At 33.9% G+C, this 18493-nt stretch overlaps 1 protein-coding gene across 16 annotated transcripts in view; it reads right to left on the bottom strand.

The window, feature by feature from the left end:
- The window catches only part of FER (FER tyrosine kinase), a 492503-nt gene that overhangs the window by 373388 nt on the left and 100622 nt on the right, over positions 1-18493 (bottom strand). For all 16 annotated transcript variants that reach the window (XM_023731992.1, XM_023731994.1, XM_023731996.1 and 13 more), the window contains one exon: positions 16786-16885. In XM_023731992.1, coding sequence (XP_023587760.1) covers positions 16786-16885 — 100 coding nt within the window. The remainder of the gene's footprint in view (positions 1-16785; positions 16886-18493) is intronic.

The following is an 18493-nucleotide window of genomic DNA, read 5'->3' on the forward strand; positions in this document are numbered from 1 at the left end:
ATATATATATATACTGTGAAAAACTACTAATATGATTCTTGTCACATAGCCATTTGGTTCAGTGTATCTCAAATCACTATTATTTCTTCTTAACCTTTAAATAACTACATTGGAGCTTAAAATTAATGTGAAGTACACAGTGAATAAATTTTTATTTACAGACACAGAACTATATCTGTTTCTGTATGCTTCTTTTAATGATGAGAGGCATTGAAGCAGGGCATGGAATTGTTCTACATGTCAATTAACAGGGAGGAAAACATCCAATTTTTCCTCTTCCATATAATGAAATTCACAGACTGAATTATAATTCTTTTGCCACCACTTGTTGACAAATCTGTTTAATGTTTGTAATAACAGAGTGTGCATACAACATATCATGCCATAAACAATATTATGAAGCTAGCAAAACTTAATTATGTAAGTTTGACATTTACAAGAGACAGGCTAAATTACCCACTAAGCTAGCCTAGGAAGTCAAGTATTTTTATTGTAAACTTCTCAAGTGTTTACCAATTGTTAGATATTATGGTGGAAAGTCTCCTGATAATGAATAAGAAGTGACTATTTTCCAAAAATAAAGCCTTGGCAAGTGTACTCTTTGATTTGTTTAACTAAACATTCTACTTTCTCATATTTTTCTTTTCTTCCAAAATATTCCTCCTCAACTTCATAATTTTTACTTATTACTGTACTATTTCAATTCTAGGCACACTGAATAGGAAGAAAATGAGCATATGTACACATTTTTTTTTTCACATGGAAGTTAAAATTCAAGTACGATAAGCAGGAACAATGAATGAGCTACCTTTTTGACTCAGTTTTGTTCTAATGGGAACACTATTAAATGAGTTTTATTCTCAGCTCTTCCTTTGATTAGCTGTCCCAACACCAAGCAAGTGATTTAATGTACATTTTAGCTTCTAATGTTTAATCTTAGGAGTTAAATTATGTGCTCTTCCCAATTAATGGGGTTGTGATAAAGATCAAATGGCGGAAAATTATCAATACATAGTTAATAGCAAAGGCTAAATATAGAATTGGGAGAGCTGAAAAAAACTTTTGTGGTCACATGTTCCTATAATGTATTAAGAAAATGCAACAGGTGTATCCATACTTCACTACTTTTAATAAATTCCCTGACATAAGAACATTTAATGTATCAATCAAGAAATATTTCTTGAGCATTATTAAGAGTATTATACTGTTGAATGAACTAAGTGGGCAAGAATTATGTGATTCTGATATCTCCTAGTATAATTTAGTAAGTTTTTTTGTTTATTCATTTTTTAATTCCATATAAATACAGTAAAACCTTCAAAAGCCAGAACCTACATAAGGCAGAACTCTGTCACTGAGGGAAAACTGAAATATTTTCCACTAAAATGAGTGACAGAAAAGTGGTAAGACTGCATTCTGTCAAAGGAGGAAAACTTACAAGTCCCAGAAAACCAAGGCTGTCCTGTCAAATTCTGGCTCTCAGGCTTCACTGTACCTTGAAACACCAAGCTCTTCAAATCTATGTACTATCATTTCCTTGTATATGATGATAAATTCAACGGACCTACAGTCTTTCAAAAATTGTAAATTGAATAATACACCATGTCCAAATATGCAATGTAAGAAAGTTATGAACAGAGGAATCCTGGGTAGCTGGGATAATGGTAGCAGAACAACTTTGAAGTTCCCACATATTATCTAAAAGTATAATAAAGAACAAAAAGAAAAACAAATAAAACCCACACCCTCAACGTAACAGGCAGAAGCACTTGGAAGAAAGGCTTGGTTATCTACTTTCAAAAAATCAGCCACTGAAAACCTCACAGAGCACAGTTCTACTATGGCACACATGTGGTCTCCACGAATCAGAATCGACTTGACGACAACTGGTTAACTGCTAAGTAGAAAAATAAACACCAAATCTCTGCAAATGATCTCTCACCTTCCCACTGCAAGCCTTTATTCAGACCAAGGGCTGTTCTGGGAGGTGGGGGCTGGGGAGTGGGATGTACTAAAGGGAGAAGAGAAGAGCTAGCAGCATGCTTAAGACTGACCTAAAGCTTCCATCAGAAAGAGAAGGTCCATCCTACATGTGAAAATACTGGAAAGAATGTAGTGGTAGATAACAACACTGACTATAGGAAAGGGACTTAAAAGTACATGTAAAAGGCAAGAGAGCAGTCTCAGAAACGTAATACTTTAAAGGGAGGAAACAGTTACAACAAAGGAACTTCGGAAACCGTGATGGGAAAAAAGCAGCATGAGTGGAAAACTTAGTATCCTGAAAAATAAAAAGAAGAAGTTTTTGTTAAAAAATTCAAAAGACACAAATTCTTGTCAAGAACCATGAAGGCTATGAGATTTTACCAAACTTGCATACTTACAAGTTAGCCTGACACAGTTTACTGGATACTAGCAGAAGACAGGAGACTTCCAGGCCAGAGACAAAGGACAATGTATTACTCCCAGTAACACCAGCCAGAGTATCATCATATGTACACTGGTACCAGGAGCCCAGATTCCAACAAAACAATACAAAGAGGGCCAGAAGATACCTGTACATGCCGGTTAGGTGCATTACAGGCAAGGAACTCTGAGATTAGGAAAACAAATCTTTTATAATGTGCAGTGAGTCTACCCGACCCTTGACCCAGGGGGAAACATTATCTTAATTATATTGGATAATAAACAAAACTACTCTTTATTCCAGAGGGAAACACTATGTTCTGTCTACCAAGATGTTTTGCTATATAAGGATCCTTAAAAAGATAGCCTGGACAAAAGGAAGTTAGCACCTCAGCTTGCAAGACCTGCAAAAATATGACAGACTGTTAGTTTTTTTTTCCCACCACTCTTCTTCTAAAAGAGACAAACGATAAAGAAACCATATGTTACTACACTGAGAGAAGAGGATGGTTAAACTATGAATCTTGAAAACCACACCAAATCATCAGCCCTATCCATAGAAATGTAGAAGCATAAACAATATTCATCTATATAAAATTAGTATGAAAATAAAATAGAAAATGAGAATCCAACCAATTCAGTTGATAAAACCTTTCTCCCCCCCAAAAAAAAACAAAGAAAAAGCAGAAGAAGAAAATTGTAGTACAACATTCCAAAGTGAAGTAAACATACTCAAACAAGCATTTGGGAATATGAAGAAATAAAAAAAAAAACCAACAACCTACAAACAGAAATTCAAAAACTAAGACACAAAATGGAAAAAGAGAGAGAGAGAATTACAACAAAACATAAAATTGTATCAGAAATAAAGGCTAAACAGAAAATAAATCGGAAAAAGAGGGCAGTCCTTCCTTACATTAGAAGAAAATTAATCATATAAACTGAATGATGAAATTAAAAATTACCATTTGACAACTACCATAATACTAATTTATTCAGGCAAAAACCATTAATAGTGGGGCAAAATTTGAAAAGTAACATGATATTTACATAGTTTCTAAGTTTCTCCCTACAAGGTACTTATTAACTACGAAGAAAAGAAAAATCATAGTTTTACAGTGAAGAAAGCAGGCAGACACTATCATAACAAAATGATCAAATTAACATTCAGTAATGGAACAAACTGACATTATGTACCTCCTGATATAATGCACTTAGAAGAATACAACACCACTTCTATAATATTCTAGCAAAAAATAAATAATACAAATCTTATGATTAAAAAATTCAAATCAAGAAACATTCTACAAAATAACTTGCCTGTACTCTTCAAAAATGTCAATGTTATGAACCACAAAGAAACTATTCACTAGAACAGAGGATATAATTGTAGAAGAAAAGAGAGTGCAGAGGTCACCATTTATTTAGCATGGATAACTAGTCACTGACCTCAACCTCCTAATGAGGTACTCTAATATGAAAGGTTATCTAATACACTGATGAATCCCTTAAATGAAGTGGTGTAAAGGCTACAGGATATGCATAGAATATGTCTAGAAGAAACAGATAATATTATTTGCCTCTGGAGAAAAAGCTGAGTAACTGGTGGGAGGAAAACTTTTCATTGTGTACTTACTGGTTTATACCTTGTGATTCTGAATTTTGAATGATGTGACTATAAAGAGGGAGCCCAAGAACTCTATTAAAAACAAAAAAAGTAATCTGAAGAAAACTTCGTCCACAAGTTTTCACCACCGTATCTAACCACTTATCTGAATCTGTACCCATAACGTTGCTGTCTCTCTTCTTTATTACTAAATAAACTGCTGTTGTTCCTATTTAAGATCAATCCATTCACTTGGGTACCAAAGCCATCCTTTCTCATCTACTCCAGGACATTGCTCCAGCAATTCTTCTGTCATTCTGGTGCTTCATCAACTTCTTGTCTATGGGATCACTTTTATTAGCAAACAAGTTGCAATAGCTCCCAATATTTAAAAAAAAGGAAAGGAGAGGCAAGGAAAGATTCTATCCCTTAACCCACTTCTCCTTCCAGTCACTGCCCTATTTCTCTCCTTCCCTTTTCTGCAAAACTCCTGAAAAGACTTGCCTATTCTCATTATCTCCAGTTTCTTTGCTCTCATTCTTTCATAAACTCACCCCATTTAGGCTTTTACCTATACTACTTGGGTCAGCAAAAAAGAGGAAGACCTTCAACGAGATGGACTGACACAGTGGCTGCAACAATGGGCTCAAGCATAACAAAGATCATGAGGATGGCACAGGGCCAGGTAATGTTTTGTTCTGTTGCACACAGGGTCACTATGAGTCAGAACCAACTTGATGGCACCTAACAACAACAACACTCCACTGAAATGGCTCCTGTCAAAGTCACCAATAACCTATGTTTGCTAAATCCAACTCTTAGACCTCATCTTATCTTTTAGTAGTATTCAATGTAGTTGATCATTTGTTCCTCCAACGCCCACACCAATCAACAATATACTCTTTTGATTTTCCTCTTATATTGATGTTTGTTACAATTTCCTCCTCATTTGCCTGACTTCTTAATGATGAGCTCAATCTTAAGACACTTCTCTTTTTTAATCTTCATTCACACCCCTGGTAATATCATCAAGGCTCATGGCTTTAATTTCCAACTAATATTCAGCTTTAGTATTCTAAACAACTCCACTTCCTGGAACTCAAGAACAAAATATCCAAGTGCAAACTTGACATTTCCACTTTACTGTCTAATAAGAATCTCAAAACCATGCTCCCCATCTTCCAAAACTGCTGCCCCCTTATTCTTCTCCATCTCAGTTACTAACAATGCCACTCTACCAGTTACTCAGGCCAAAAATCTTGGAAACATCCTTGACTTCTTGCTTTCTCTCATACACCACAGCCACTTCATTAGCAAATTCCCCAGGCTTTATTTTCAATACATAGCCATAATTTGGCTACTTCTCACTACCTCCAAACTGCTGCCACCCAGATCCAAGCCAGCGTGAGTCCTTGCCTGGATCACTACATTAGCCTGAAAATAACTGTTCTCCTTACTTCTATCCTTCCCCCACCCCTGATACTATTCTCAACAACAGCAAAAAAGGAAACACTGCCATCGAGTCAATTCTGACTCATCATTACCCTACAGGACAGAGTAGAATTGCCCCATAGAGTTTCCAAGGAGCAGCTGGTAGATTCAAACTGCTGACCTTTTGGTTAGCAGCCATTGCTCTTAACCACTGTGCCACCATCATTCTCAAAAAGGCTCCATTCTCAAAAAGGCTATCAGAATTATCTTGTTTAAATATAAGTTGGTTCTTATCATTCCTCTGGTCAAAACCCTTCAGTGACTTACCATCTTACAGTAAAAGCCAAAAGGTTTAAAAGGCCTACCAAAATCCTACATGATCTGTGCCTCTCCCACCACTCACCATCATTCTTCCTCTCTGACTTCATCTTATACCTCCATCTCATTCTTTTATCAATCACTCTGTTCCATGCACACGGGAGTCCATTCTGCTCCTCAAATATCGCAGACATGAACCCATCTCAATGACCTTGCTTTGGCTATTCCTTGTATCAGGAGTACCCTTCGCACCAGATAACCACGTTTCACTTTCTCATTTCCCTCACTCTATTTAAATCTCCTTTTCCATGAAGCATAACCTGATATCCTCCCAATACCCTATCTGTCTACCTTGTTTCATTTTTCTCCATTGTACTTCTCATCATCTAACATACTCTATGGAGTCCTGGTGGCACAGTGGTTAAAACCTCAGCTGCTAACCAAAAGGTCAGCAGATCCAATCCACCAGCCACTCTCTGGAAATCCTATAGGGCAGTTCTACTCTGTCCTATAGGGTCACTGTGAGTCGGAATCAACTCAACAGCAATGGGTTTGGGTTTCTGGAACATACTCCATATGTCACTTATTTATTTTAATAATAAGCTGCCTTCTGCTCTAAAATGTAAGCTTCATGGAGGCAGGAATTTTTATCAGTTATTTTATCTACTATATCCCTATAGGGTGGCTATGAGTCAGAATCTACTCGATGGCAATGAACTGGTTTTGGTTTTCTTTAATATGGCTAGTGCACAGATCAATACCTGGCATATGGCAAGAACTCAGTAAATACTTGTTAAATGCATGTATTGATGTATTTTTTAAATAAAAATATAAATTTAAACAAATAAATTTTTAGAAGGTAAGTTATAGAAAGATTACGGTTTTACCTTCCATATCTGTTTATATCATCTTTCTAGTAATCACATCCAAACATAGTATTGCTAAGAAGCTCACCTAGAAAATACACATGAAAATCAGTACAAGGATACAATTTCTCTTATCTTCTTGTACGTAAGTTACCATTTTTTATTTACTATAACTAAGCAAAGTAAGGAAAAATTAAATTATTGCGCTTTTTCACTGTATTTTTTGGAAGTCATCTGCAGAATATAAATGAATCATGTAGCATATTCTACCTTCCACTCTACATAATACTTCAGCAGCTAAGAAGGGTATTTAACTCTCACTTCAATTTCTGCACAGCTTTAAAGCCAAAAAACCAAACCTGTTGTTGTCAAGTCAATTCCAACTCATAGCGACCCTACAAGACAGAGTAGAACTGCCCCACAGGGTTTCTAAGGCTGTAAATCTTTATGGAAGCAGGCTGCCACATCTTTCTCCTGCACAGTAGTTGGGAGGTTCAAACCACTGAACTTTTGTTTAGCAGCCAAGCACTTAAACACTGTGCCACCAGGGCTTTCAATCCAATGCAAATTAGATTAATAAATAAGAGTATCATTACTCTTTATGACCTTGGGAAGTTCCTATCATATTATACTCCATGCAGAGAAAAGTATTCATGCCATAAGCTTACTGCTGCTATATCATGGTTTAATGAGTAAATTAAAACAAAAACTAAACCTGTTGCCGTCAAGTCGATTGCAACTCATAGTGACCCTACAGGACAGAGTAGAATTACCCTATAGGGTTTCCAAGGAGTGGCTGGTGGGTTCAAACTACCAACTTTTTGGTTAGCAGCCAAATGCTTAACCGATGCACTACCAGGGGCCCGGTTTAATGAGTAGGTACACAAAAAGAGAAAATCTCTCATTTCAAGATCACTTCAATAGAATTAATGATCAACAAACATAATTTGAACTCTACTTTGATCTTTAGCAAGTGCTCTATCCAAAATGCACTTCTTCCATATGTTGAACTAGAGGTAAACTTGAATTACAGAATATTTTTCTAGAAGACCTCCATGAATGCTCTATACATGATTTTGATTTTCAAAACTCCAAGATTTAGAGATTATTGAATAAGAACAGTTGGCACACTTCTGTGGAATCAAATTGAAGAAATCAACAAAAGGAGCCTTAGGAAAAAAAAACTCTTATTGAATCTTTTTTTTTTAACTTGTGTTTATTTAAACATAAATTTAGCCATCTGACTCAAGGCTAGATTCAAACTAGTTTTCATAACTAAAGTACTCTAAAGAGACAACTCAATAAATCTAATCAATTTTAACTGGATATAAAATATCACAGAACTACTCATAATGCATGAAGAGGCAATTTAAGAAAATCTACTTCCCCATTACAGAAAAATTTACTTTTGAATGAGACTTGCAGCTACCTCCTGGCAGTTCAAGCAACAGGTACCTTCTTACTCTGTCTGCTTAGGTTAACAGAAGACTTGAAAATTATCAGGAAGTTTGCTAATGCCTTAGCACTCCTTTTGCTTCTTATACAGAAAGAAGAATTAGACAGTGAGTTTGTTTTCCCACTCCTGTTATAAAAGAAGAGGGTAAAGTGAGCTCCTTTCAAGCTTCTCTAAACAGACTGCTGTGAGCATGTGTGACGTTGAGTAGCTCATCCTGCCTTGTTTCTTTTTCCTGAATATGATGTATGGTAACACAAAAGAATTCAGACTTTCATCCACCTAGAAGAGAAGCCACACAAATGCTACTGTGGGTATTTTGAGGCTTGGTAAATATAATACCCTGGTGTAATTCCAGCCTACAGAATCAGTCAGATAAACATCAGAATAAATAACAAAGACGAGTAACCTTTCTGATACTTCAATATGTTTCCAGTAAACTTCAAACCTTTAAAGCAAAATCATTTTCAAATTCACTTCATTCAAAGTCATATGGTCAAAACTATATTGCTTAAATTTTATAAAATTAGCTTACATTATATTTACTCTTAAAAAATATTTTTTCACTTTGAAAAAAAGTGCTTCATGACATATGAACAGAGGTTTGCATGGATGTATATGTAATGATGATGTATATTCTCTATCACCTAAAAAAATGGAAAAAAATAGTGAACTCAAAAATTTGATAATCAATAAACTCATATAACTCTTAGATGGAATGAGCAATGAAAATAAAGGCCAGTAAAACTATAAAAATCATGTTAATGTGTTTCAGCCTTTCATTATCACTCATGCTCTTCATAGGAAGAAATAAACCTAATAAGGCCATGGACTTTTAAATTAGATAGACTTCTAATTAACTTATTATTCTTCTCATCATGTACTTAAAAACGTGTGTCTCAAGAAAGTTCCAGAGAAACTATCCAGCATTTTAAGTCATCATTTTTAACTTTTTAACACTGTGAAATAACACAGTGAAATCAATAACAGTTTTGTATGATCTGCCTTAAACTAACAGAAATTAGCTACAGTAATCAAAATGCACAGATATTCTTTGTAGCAGTTTCCTGTGAAATCTTGATATGAAAAATAAGAACTAAACCTTGAAAATTTAATATTTGCTAATAGAAAAACAAACAATATACTGATTTTAAAAGATAGATAAGCTTTTCCTCAAATTTTATATGAAAATTTTTATTCATTTCAAATGACATCTAAACACTCATGTATATTGTAAAACATAAATTTCCAGAATCTCAAAAAACTATACACTATAAAAAATTATCTAACTATAATTCCTTAACAGGACTCAAATTAATATACAAAACATAAAAGTGAAAAACTATTTTTATAGATCTCATACAGAAAAAAATAGAGACTCCTTATGAACTTAAAGAGAAAACACTAACTCAAAAAAAGACACCAATAATATGATTTTTAAACTACAATAATTTAATGAACAAATATTATCTACTCTTCTCCCTATTGTAAATCAAGATATTGTTCTACATTACCTCCTTTCACTTGAAGTCTTGTAGTTTTCACAATGTTAATGAGACCCAAAGGGAACCAAAAAAAAAACAAAGATCTACAGAATACCAAGTAAAAGTTTCACTGATAGTTTTATTGGTTTTTTCTTCTTACTTATGAACTCAGAAGTATTATAAAAAATCAATCAACAGAATACACAAAGCAGACACTGGACCACGTACAGGTAGTTCCCCAACTTATGATGTATTCAAGTTATAATGAATCACACTTAGGATCATCCATTTTGGGTTTTTTTTGTTTTTGTTTTTTGCATTTTATTGTTAATAATATTTACTGCATACAATGTTGCAGTGTATACTTTGCTGATGCTACCATTTTCAGATGTTCACTCACAGATGTTCAATTTTATGACTTACTGTTCAAAACAGTGCCGTATAGATTTAGTTTTCTAAATTAAATCAGGGACTTCAGTTGCTTGAAAATGTGAATACTAATTGCTTTGCTAAAGCTGATTGGCAGATTCAGGCAACAGTCAGATGCTACCACAAAATATATGAAGAAAAAAAGAAAAGGACCATACAGATAACTCCCACTAATTTTCAGATTAGAAACATCATCCCTATTCCCAGGGATAATCCAGTCCAGAACTTTCCACAAGTGAAGTTATTACCGCAACTGAAAAAATATTAATGTCGTCCAAATCTTCTTCATTGGTGGAGTAAATTTTTATGATTTGCATAGTTTTGATATATGTATGCATTTATTAAAATATATCTGTAAGTTTATATGTAATGTTTCCAACCCTCAAAGACAAATATCGGATTTATAAAGATACTGGTAATAAAAAGTAATAAAAATGAAAACTAAAAAAAAAAAAAAAGCACTCAACTTCCATCAGAACTGACTTACGACAGAGATACTGGAATGGAATCCCATAGTAATTTGGGGAATACCTGTACTGAGTTTCAGTTTACAGTGATGGAAAATTCACCCTGACTAAGGATAGGGTTGAACAACCAATTAACGTAATTGCTGTCAGTAAGGTTTACGCCAGTAAAAAGTTCAACTGGCAAAAGCGTGTGATAGATATATTTACAACAATGACAAAATGGGTAGCTACTGAGGCTGCTTATGTACAACCAAACACTTCATGGGATTTGGTTTCTTGGTTTGGAGGTTTAGGGTCTCGGTTTCATGAGATATCCCAGTTAACTGGCCTAATAATACGCTCAGTGCTTCTGTTCTACCTCCTAGTTTGTTGCATAGTACCTGGGGTCTTAACAGCTTGCCAAGTGCCCATCCAAGTTACAACAACTAGTCTCTATTTGCCTGGAGCAACAGAGGAAGGAGAGTTAGGAATAAGGGGAGGAAATGGAATATGTGGCTAATTGACTCCATGAATAACTGCCTCCTTTGCAATGACACCAGGAGAACTGGATGGTGCCTGGCAACCATTAGTGAACATTTTTGATCAAAGATTCTATAGAAAAATGCCGATCTGATCAAAGAGGTAAAACGTAGAATAGAATTTCAAATTCTTATGGACTCTAGACTTTCTGGAACCATTAAGGTTGGATGAACCCCTGAAATGACTGCCCTGAGGTAATCTTTAAACCTTAAACCAAAAATATCCCCTGAAGTCTTCTTAAAACTAAACAATAGTTTAGCTTAACTAGGAAAGAATGTCTGCCTTAAGCGCTTTGTTCTTTTAAAATCTATATGGGATCAAATTGACAACAGCAATTTGAAAGATCAGATAGGAAACTGAGGAGGCAGTGAGTTTACGCTAGTGGGGAGGAACAACCTGAAAAAGGAGGGTGAATGAAAATGGTTGCACAACTCCAAGAATGTAATCGTCATTGAATTGTGGCATTTTAACTTACCCGCCTACTATTCTCCATTCCCCAACGCAAAGGCACCATAGAGACAGAGGCCCAGGTTCAGGGTGTGGCTTGCTGGTGTGAGAGGGGGCAATATGAACCTTGTTCATACAGAATTTTGGTTGTAGGTTTTGACTTGACTGGCAGCTCCTAAGGAATTAGCTTGGGAGCTTTCTTTTGTTTTGCCAACCCTTGGAACTTTCTGAGTATTATTCTATTCAGGCTTTGTAACCCCTTTTCTTTCCTTTATGATTTAAAAGACAGGTGCATAAAACAACAATTATAAATTTTTGTTACTAGAGGCACTCAATATATAAAGACGAAATTTGTGGCAATAGCAACATAAAGGGAGAGGGACCAAGTAGTACAGGAGAACAGGTTTTGTATACTTTTGAAGCTGTGCTGACATTAATTCAAGCTAGTTTTTTAAGACTTTAATTGTAACCCCAAGGATAATCACTAAAAAAACACTTTAAAAATATACGGAAAAGGAAATAAGAAGGGAATCAAAATGGTACACTGCAAAGAATCAACTAACACACAGAAGAACGCAGTAAGGGAGGAATTAAGGAACAAAAAAGGTAAGACATGTAGAAAATAAGTAGCAAAGTAGCAAAAGTAAATCCTGCCTTATCAGTAATTACTTCACATGTAATTTGATTAAATTCTCAAACCAAAATGCTACCTACAAGAGACTCACTTTAGATGCAAAGACACAAATAGTTTGAAAGTCCAAGGATAGGAAAAAAAAAAAATCATACTCAATGGAGAAAGACTGAAAGCTTTCCTCTCAAGAAAAGGAACAAGACAAGGATGCCCACTCTCACCACTGCTATTCAATATTGTACTGAAACTTCTAGCTGGTATAATAGGCAAGAAAAAGAAGTAAAGGGTATTTAAATCAGGAAGGAAGAGGTAAAATCAGCTATTTTCACAGATAACATGATCCTATATATATGGTAGTTCCCCTTTACCCGTGAGGGATATGCTCTAAGACTCCCTGTAAATGCCTGAAACCATGGATAGTACCAAACCCTATATATACTATGTTTTGTCCTATATATACATACCTATGATAAAGCTGAATTTATAAACTAGGTGTAGTAAGAGACTAACAACAATAACTAATAATAAAACACAACAATTATAACAATATACTGTAATAAAAGTTATGTGAATGACAGAGGGATGGAGCAAGATTTCATCATGTTAAGTACTCATTTAATACTTTTGGACTGCGGTTGACCACGGGTAACTGAAATCATGGAAAGCAACACTGTACGTAAGGGGGGATAACTGTAGAAGACTCCAAAGACTACACAAGAAAGCTACTAAAGCTAATACATGAATTCAGCAAAGAGGATAAAAGGTCACTGCACAAAAATCAGTCAGATTTTTATAAATCAGCAGCAAGTAATCTGAAAAGGATATTAAGAAAACAATTTCATTTACAATAGCATCTAAAAGAATGAAATACCTACAAATAAATTTAACAAAGGAAGTGAAAGACTTGTTAACCAAAAATTATAAAACATTACTGAACGAAGTTAAAGAAAATATAAATAAATGGAAGGGCATTCCATCCTAATGAATCAGAAGACTTAATATTGTTAAGATGTCAATACTACCTAATGCAATCTATAGATTCAACACAATCCACATCAAAATTCCAACAGCCTTCTTTGTAAAAAAGGAAAAGCTATTCCTCAGATTTATAAGGAATGGCAAGGAGTCCTTAATAGCTAAAGCAACCTTGAAAAAGAAGAGCTAAGGAGGAGAGATCACACATCCCAATCTCAAAATATTTTATAAAGCTACAGTAATCAAAACAGTTTGGTAGTGGTATAATGAGAGACATATAGGACACTGGAATACCACTGAAAGGCCAGAAATAAACCCACACGTCTATGGTCAACTAATTTTTGACAAGGGAGCTAAGTCCATCCAGTGGGACAAGAATAGTCTCTTTAATAAATAGGGCTGGGACAACTGTATTTCCACAAACAAAAGAATGAACCTGGACCTATAACCTACACCATATATAAAAACTAACTCAAAATGGATCTAAGATCTTAATGTGAGATCTAATACCATAAAACTCTTAGAAGAAAACATAGCAGTAATGCTTCAGGACCTAATTTTCGACAATGGATTCTTAAATATAGCACTGAAAGCATGAGCAACAAAAGACAAAATACATAAATGCCACCTCATCAAATAAAAACTTTTGTTCATTAAAGGATACTATCAAGAAAGTAAAGAGACAACCTATAAATTGGGAGAAAAATTTTGAAAGCCATTTATCAGATAAGGGTCTAATATTCACAATATGTAAAGAATTCTTACAATCTAACAACAAAAAGACAAATAACCCAATCAAAAAACGGGCAAAGGACCTGAACAGACATTTCACCAAAGAAGAAATTCAAATGGCCAACGAGCACATGAAAAGACGCTCAACGTCATTAATCATTAGGGAAATGCAAGTCAAAACCACAATGAGATATCATTTCACCCTCACTAGGATAGCTATGATTTAAAAAACTGTTAACAACAGATGATGGTGAGGATATGGAGAAATTGGAACCCTCATCCATTGCTGGTGGGATTGTAAAAATGGTACAGCCACTGTGGAAAACAGTTTGGTGGTTCCTAAAAAGTTAAACACAAAATTACCATATGATCTAGCAATTCCACTCCTAGGTATATACCCAAAAGAATTAACAGCAGGAATGCAAACAGATAATTGTACACCAATGTTCACCACAACACTATCCACAATAGCCAAAAGGTAGAAACAGTCTAAATGTCTACCAACAGATGAATGGATAAACAAAATATGGTACATACAACCAGTGATATATCAACTTAGACATTAAAAAAAAAAAAGAGGTCCTGATACATGCTACAACATGAATGAATCTTAAAAACATATGCTGAGTGAAATAAGTCAGTCACAAAAAAACAAATATCGCATGACCCTACTTATATGAAATATCTAGAACAGTTAAACGTATAGAGATCAAAGTTTATTAGTGGTTACCAAGGGTGGGCCAGAGAGAGGGGGAAAGAAAGACACAAGGCTTAGGGGACACTGAGCTTCTGTTAAGAGTGAAGGAAAAATTCAGAAACAGTTAATGGTAATGGTTGAACAACATGAACAGCATAATTAATGTCACAGAATTGTACAAGTAAAAACTGTAGAAATGTCAAATGTTTCGTTACCCATATATTTACCACAATGAAAAACAAACAAAAAAAGTAATAAATGAAAACTATTGCCTATGAATAATCCTTGATAAGCTTTACATACAAGAATTTTTTTTTAAAAGCCTTTATTGTGACATCAGATTTAGATTTTGTTTTTTAAACAAAAATAAACTATATCATTAAAAATATATATCAAAGACTTGGGAGTAACTATGTATTTCTTTTTTGTTATTTTACTAATCACACAGATACATACCTAGTGTAAAATAAATAACATAGTTGATTACAACTGCTGGATTAAGTCACCATTTTCTCTGTGTAGATTCAGAAATGGATACTTATAATGCAGGGCACTAATCTGAGGATGCTAGCCAAGTATGAATTAATGAACTTTATAAAATTAGCTATTTTGGTGGATCAAGAAGTAATGCATAATATACTGAACTATTTCTAAACAACTCCTGATGTTTTGGCATTGGAACCCCTGTATAAAAAGTAAAATTTTGAAAGAGGGTGAGACTTGGAGTTCTCAAATTAGGCCATCAACTAGAACTTAAGCTCCTTGAATGCCTAGGACATATTGTTTTGAATCCTCAATAATTTAAACATAACAAGTACTCAGCAACTGTTTCCTGATTATCTAAAGCACACTTAAAAATAACCACTGAATAATAATTAGGTATATGAAGTGTGAAAATCTATGAAATAATCACTCAATACTGGAACTTAAATCCAAGACTATCTAATTCCAAAGTCTATCATCTTTCTACTATGCCATATTTTTTCTTTTCTTTACTAAAGTATTTTATGTAATTGAACTAAAAAAGCATTTTACAAGATACGTTTATGCTAACAAGAGACCATAATCTCAAAATATTGGTTGCAGTAAATGAAAAATAAATAAGTAAAAATAAGAACACTGTGAACATGGGTTCATCTTCCCAAAAAAGCAAAAGTAACATTACAAGAAGTAGAAACATGAAGCAAATGTTGGTGGAAGCAGAGGGAGGGAAGGACATAAAGCGGACAGTGGGAAGGAGACAGAAGGAGGGAAAAACAAGTAAAGAGGGAGAAGCAGAGGGGAAGAGACAGGGACAGTGAGCGAGAGGGAGGAGAAGAGGAGGAAAAAGAAGAAACAGGAGGATGAGAGAGAGGGAAGTAGAATTGCCTTCAAATCAGTATCACTTATAGTCTATTGAGGACAACAACAAACACACAAAAACAGTATTTTCACTGTGCAGGATATAGTCAAATGCAGGAGATGTTCACTTCCCTCACAAAATAATAAAAGAATATATAACAAGTAAAAGACAAAGAAAAAATGTGCTAATATAGAGAAAAGTTAAAAAAAAAAAAAAGGAAAATGGAGTTTCTAACAAAGCTTATATTTATCTAGAAAGAAAAAAATTCTAACTTTCATGATATTTTTTTAAATCTTAAAATAGACTATTTCAGTCACATTTAAACATAAAGAAAATATCGCCAATTGTAACAACACCCAAAGATGCTTCTGTTCATAATCTATGCTTAATCTCTACTAAAATCTAACATTTAAAGAAAAATAGAATTTTATTAAAATTCATAATAAGAAACTATAACATAAATCTGCTTAAAAAATAATATACTTCTCTTTCCATTTACTTTAAAAGTTCTCATGAAAATTTGAGGACAATACAGACACATAAAATTAAGCTATTAAGACAGCATAATTCTATAAAATGATCTTGTGGTTGTAACAGTTTTTAAATACCTCAGGTAAAAGGGAGATTAAAAATGACTTCTAAACAAATACAATCTTATTTTTCTTATTACTTTGTAATTACTAATTACTCTATAATTACAAATTAATAAGTAAATCTGATGCTAGAAAGAAAAATTTAAACATGCCTTGCATTCTAAGTGTTAAACATAATTTTGTTTAGTATGAACTTTCAAAAACACTTTGAATAATTTAAAACAACAAAAAAAGTAGTAAGATTTACTACATAGTTTGACAATTAGTCTATTTTGAGTTTTTTTTATAGGTAAATTGCTATAAGTAAAATCATCTCATTAATGTAGATTACTTTCAAATAGTAAGAATGGAAATCACTAAAACAAATATTTTTCATAATTTTGCCATACCTTTAGCTAAAGCTTCTTTATATTTCTCTTTGGCAGAATTCATTTCTTTTATTAATTGTCTATAGTTGGATTTTAATTTCTCCAATTCTGTCTTTGTAACCTGTCAAACAAGCAAAATGCAGAAAAATTTTTATATGTTTAAACTTAAATTTTCAAAGAGCTTAAATTCCAAAGCAGTAACTGGTATGTATTTTATTGCTTATAGGTCAGAGTTGCTTTTTAATATACAATGACAGACAATAAACTAAAAATTAGTTTTAAAATCTGTAATAAATAGGCTATGAAAAAAGATAATCTTTTCTTAAAAAGAGCAAATCAAAAAATAGTGCTGTCATCATCTAAAAATTAGTGACAATAAATTCATTTGCTATGTATAAAAATATTCTGTATAATTCAAAAATTAATTAAAATATTTATTTCAATTATACAAAGTAATTTTGAGTGGCTACAGGATCGCTATGAGTTTGAATTGTCTCGACGCCAACGGGTTTTTTATATTTCACCCGGAGCCCTGGTGGCGCAGTGGTTACGAGCTTGGCCACTAAACAAAAGGCTGGCAGTTGGAATTCACCAGCCATTCCTTGGAAACCCTATGAGGCAGTTCTATTCTGCCCTATAGGGTCACTATAAGTCAGAATCTACTCTCTGACAACAGGTTTTTTCTTTTTTATTTCACCCAGTTGTGTCACTAGGCTTGGTGTCACCCCCACACCCATGGACCATTCCCATACCAGACCATGCAGAATGCTTAGTAATGTTTATTATCAATTTTAATCATAGAATAATATGTAATAAATATAGTTGTAAATTACTTAAATGCAGTATTTTTTAATTATATGAATATTAACAAAATTGTTTTGTAAAATCTTTCTACACCGAATTTTAACATTATTAGTTACAACATTACTAGTAACTGAGCAGAAGCCTTTTTTGATTTTTCTCCTTCTTTTCCTTTAATTTACTACTTCATTTTCAAAAAAATATTGATACAGATTCACAAATACTAGTTAGCACAATACTGTAGCTAAAACACCAGATTTTTTACAAAATCCGTGACTATAAAAAACAACAGTGCGTGCTGAGGAAACAACGTAATTCGAAGCATCCCTGTAATTGGGTAATAATGACAGCTCTGATTGGAGCACATTAGAAGGTTCAAAAAATAAATTAGTATAGAGTTTTAGCCTTGTAGGTATACAGATACATGATATCTGGGCTTACAAAAAAAGGTTTTTGTTACTACAACTAACTACAGGGATATTTTTATAAAAAAATAATAAATTTCTGCTGAAACACTGCACAGAAATTTTATAGACAGTCATTTTGGTGTCACCCCCCACCCCCGAAGTGTCACCTGGTGTGGTTCACACCACCCTAGTGACATGGCTGATTTCATCAATTCTAAAATGCTTTTTTTTTTTTTTTTACATTTTAACATCTCTGATAAGAGGATGCCTCTTACAATCATCACTGGCCAGGCAGCAGTCACGACAGTGGTAACTGCATGCACGTGTGAACTCAGCTGTTACTTCTTTGGAATGACTACACAAATGCAGCCCCTTGACAAGGTAGTCAACAAGCTACATAAATAGCATTTTAAGAAAAAATATGAGTCTTAGTTGTTGTCTGAAAACCTTCTATTATACCTTCTGTGAAGACTAAGAAAGCTACAGCACTGAAAACTTGCAAAAGGGGCACTGGCAATATA

The sequence above is a fragment of the Trichechus manatus genome, unplaced genomic scaffold, assembly GCF_000243295.1.
Source record: "Trichechus manatus latirostris isolate Lorelei unplaced genomic scaffold, TriManLat1.0 scaffold00047, whole genome shotgun sequence".
In the NCBI taxonomy this organism is placed as follows: Eukaryota; Metazoa; Chordata; class Mammalia; order Sirenia; family Trichechidae; genus Trichechus; species Trichechus manatus.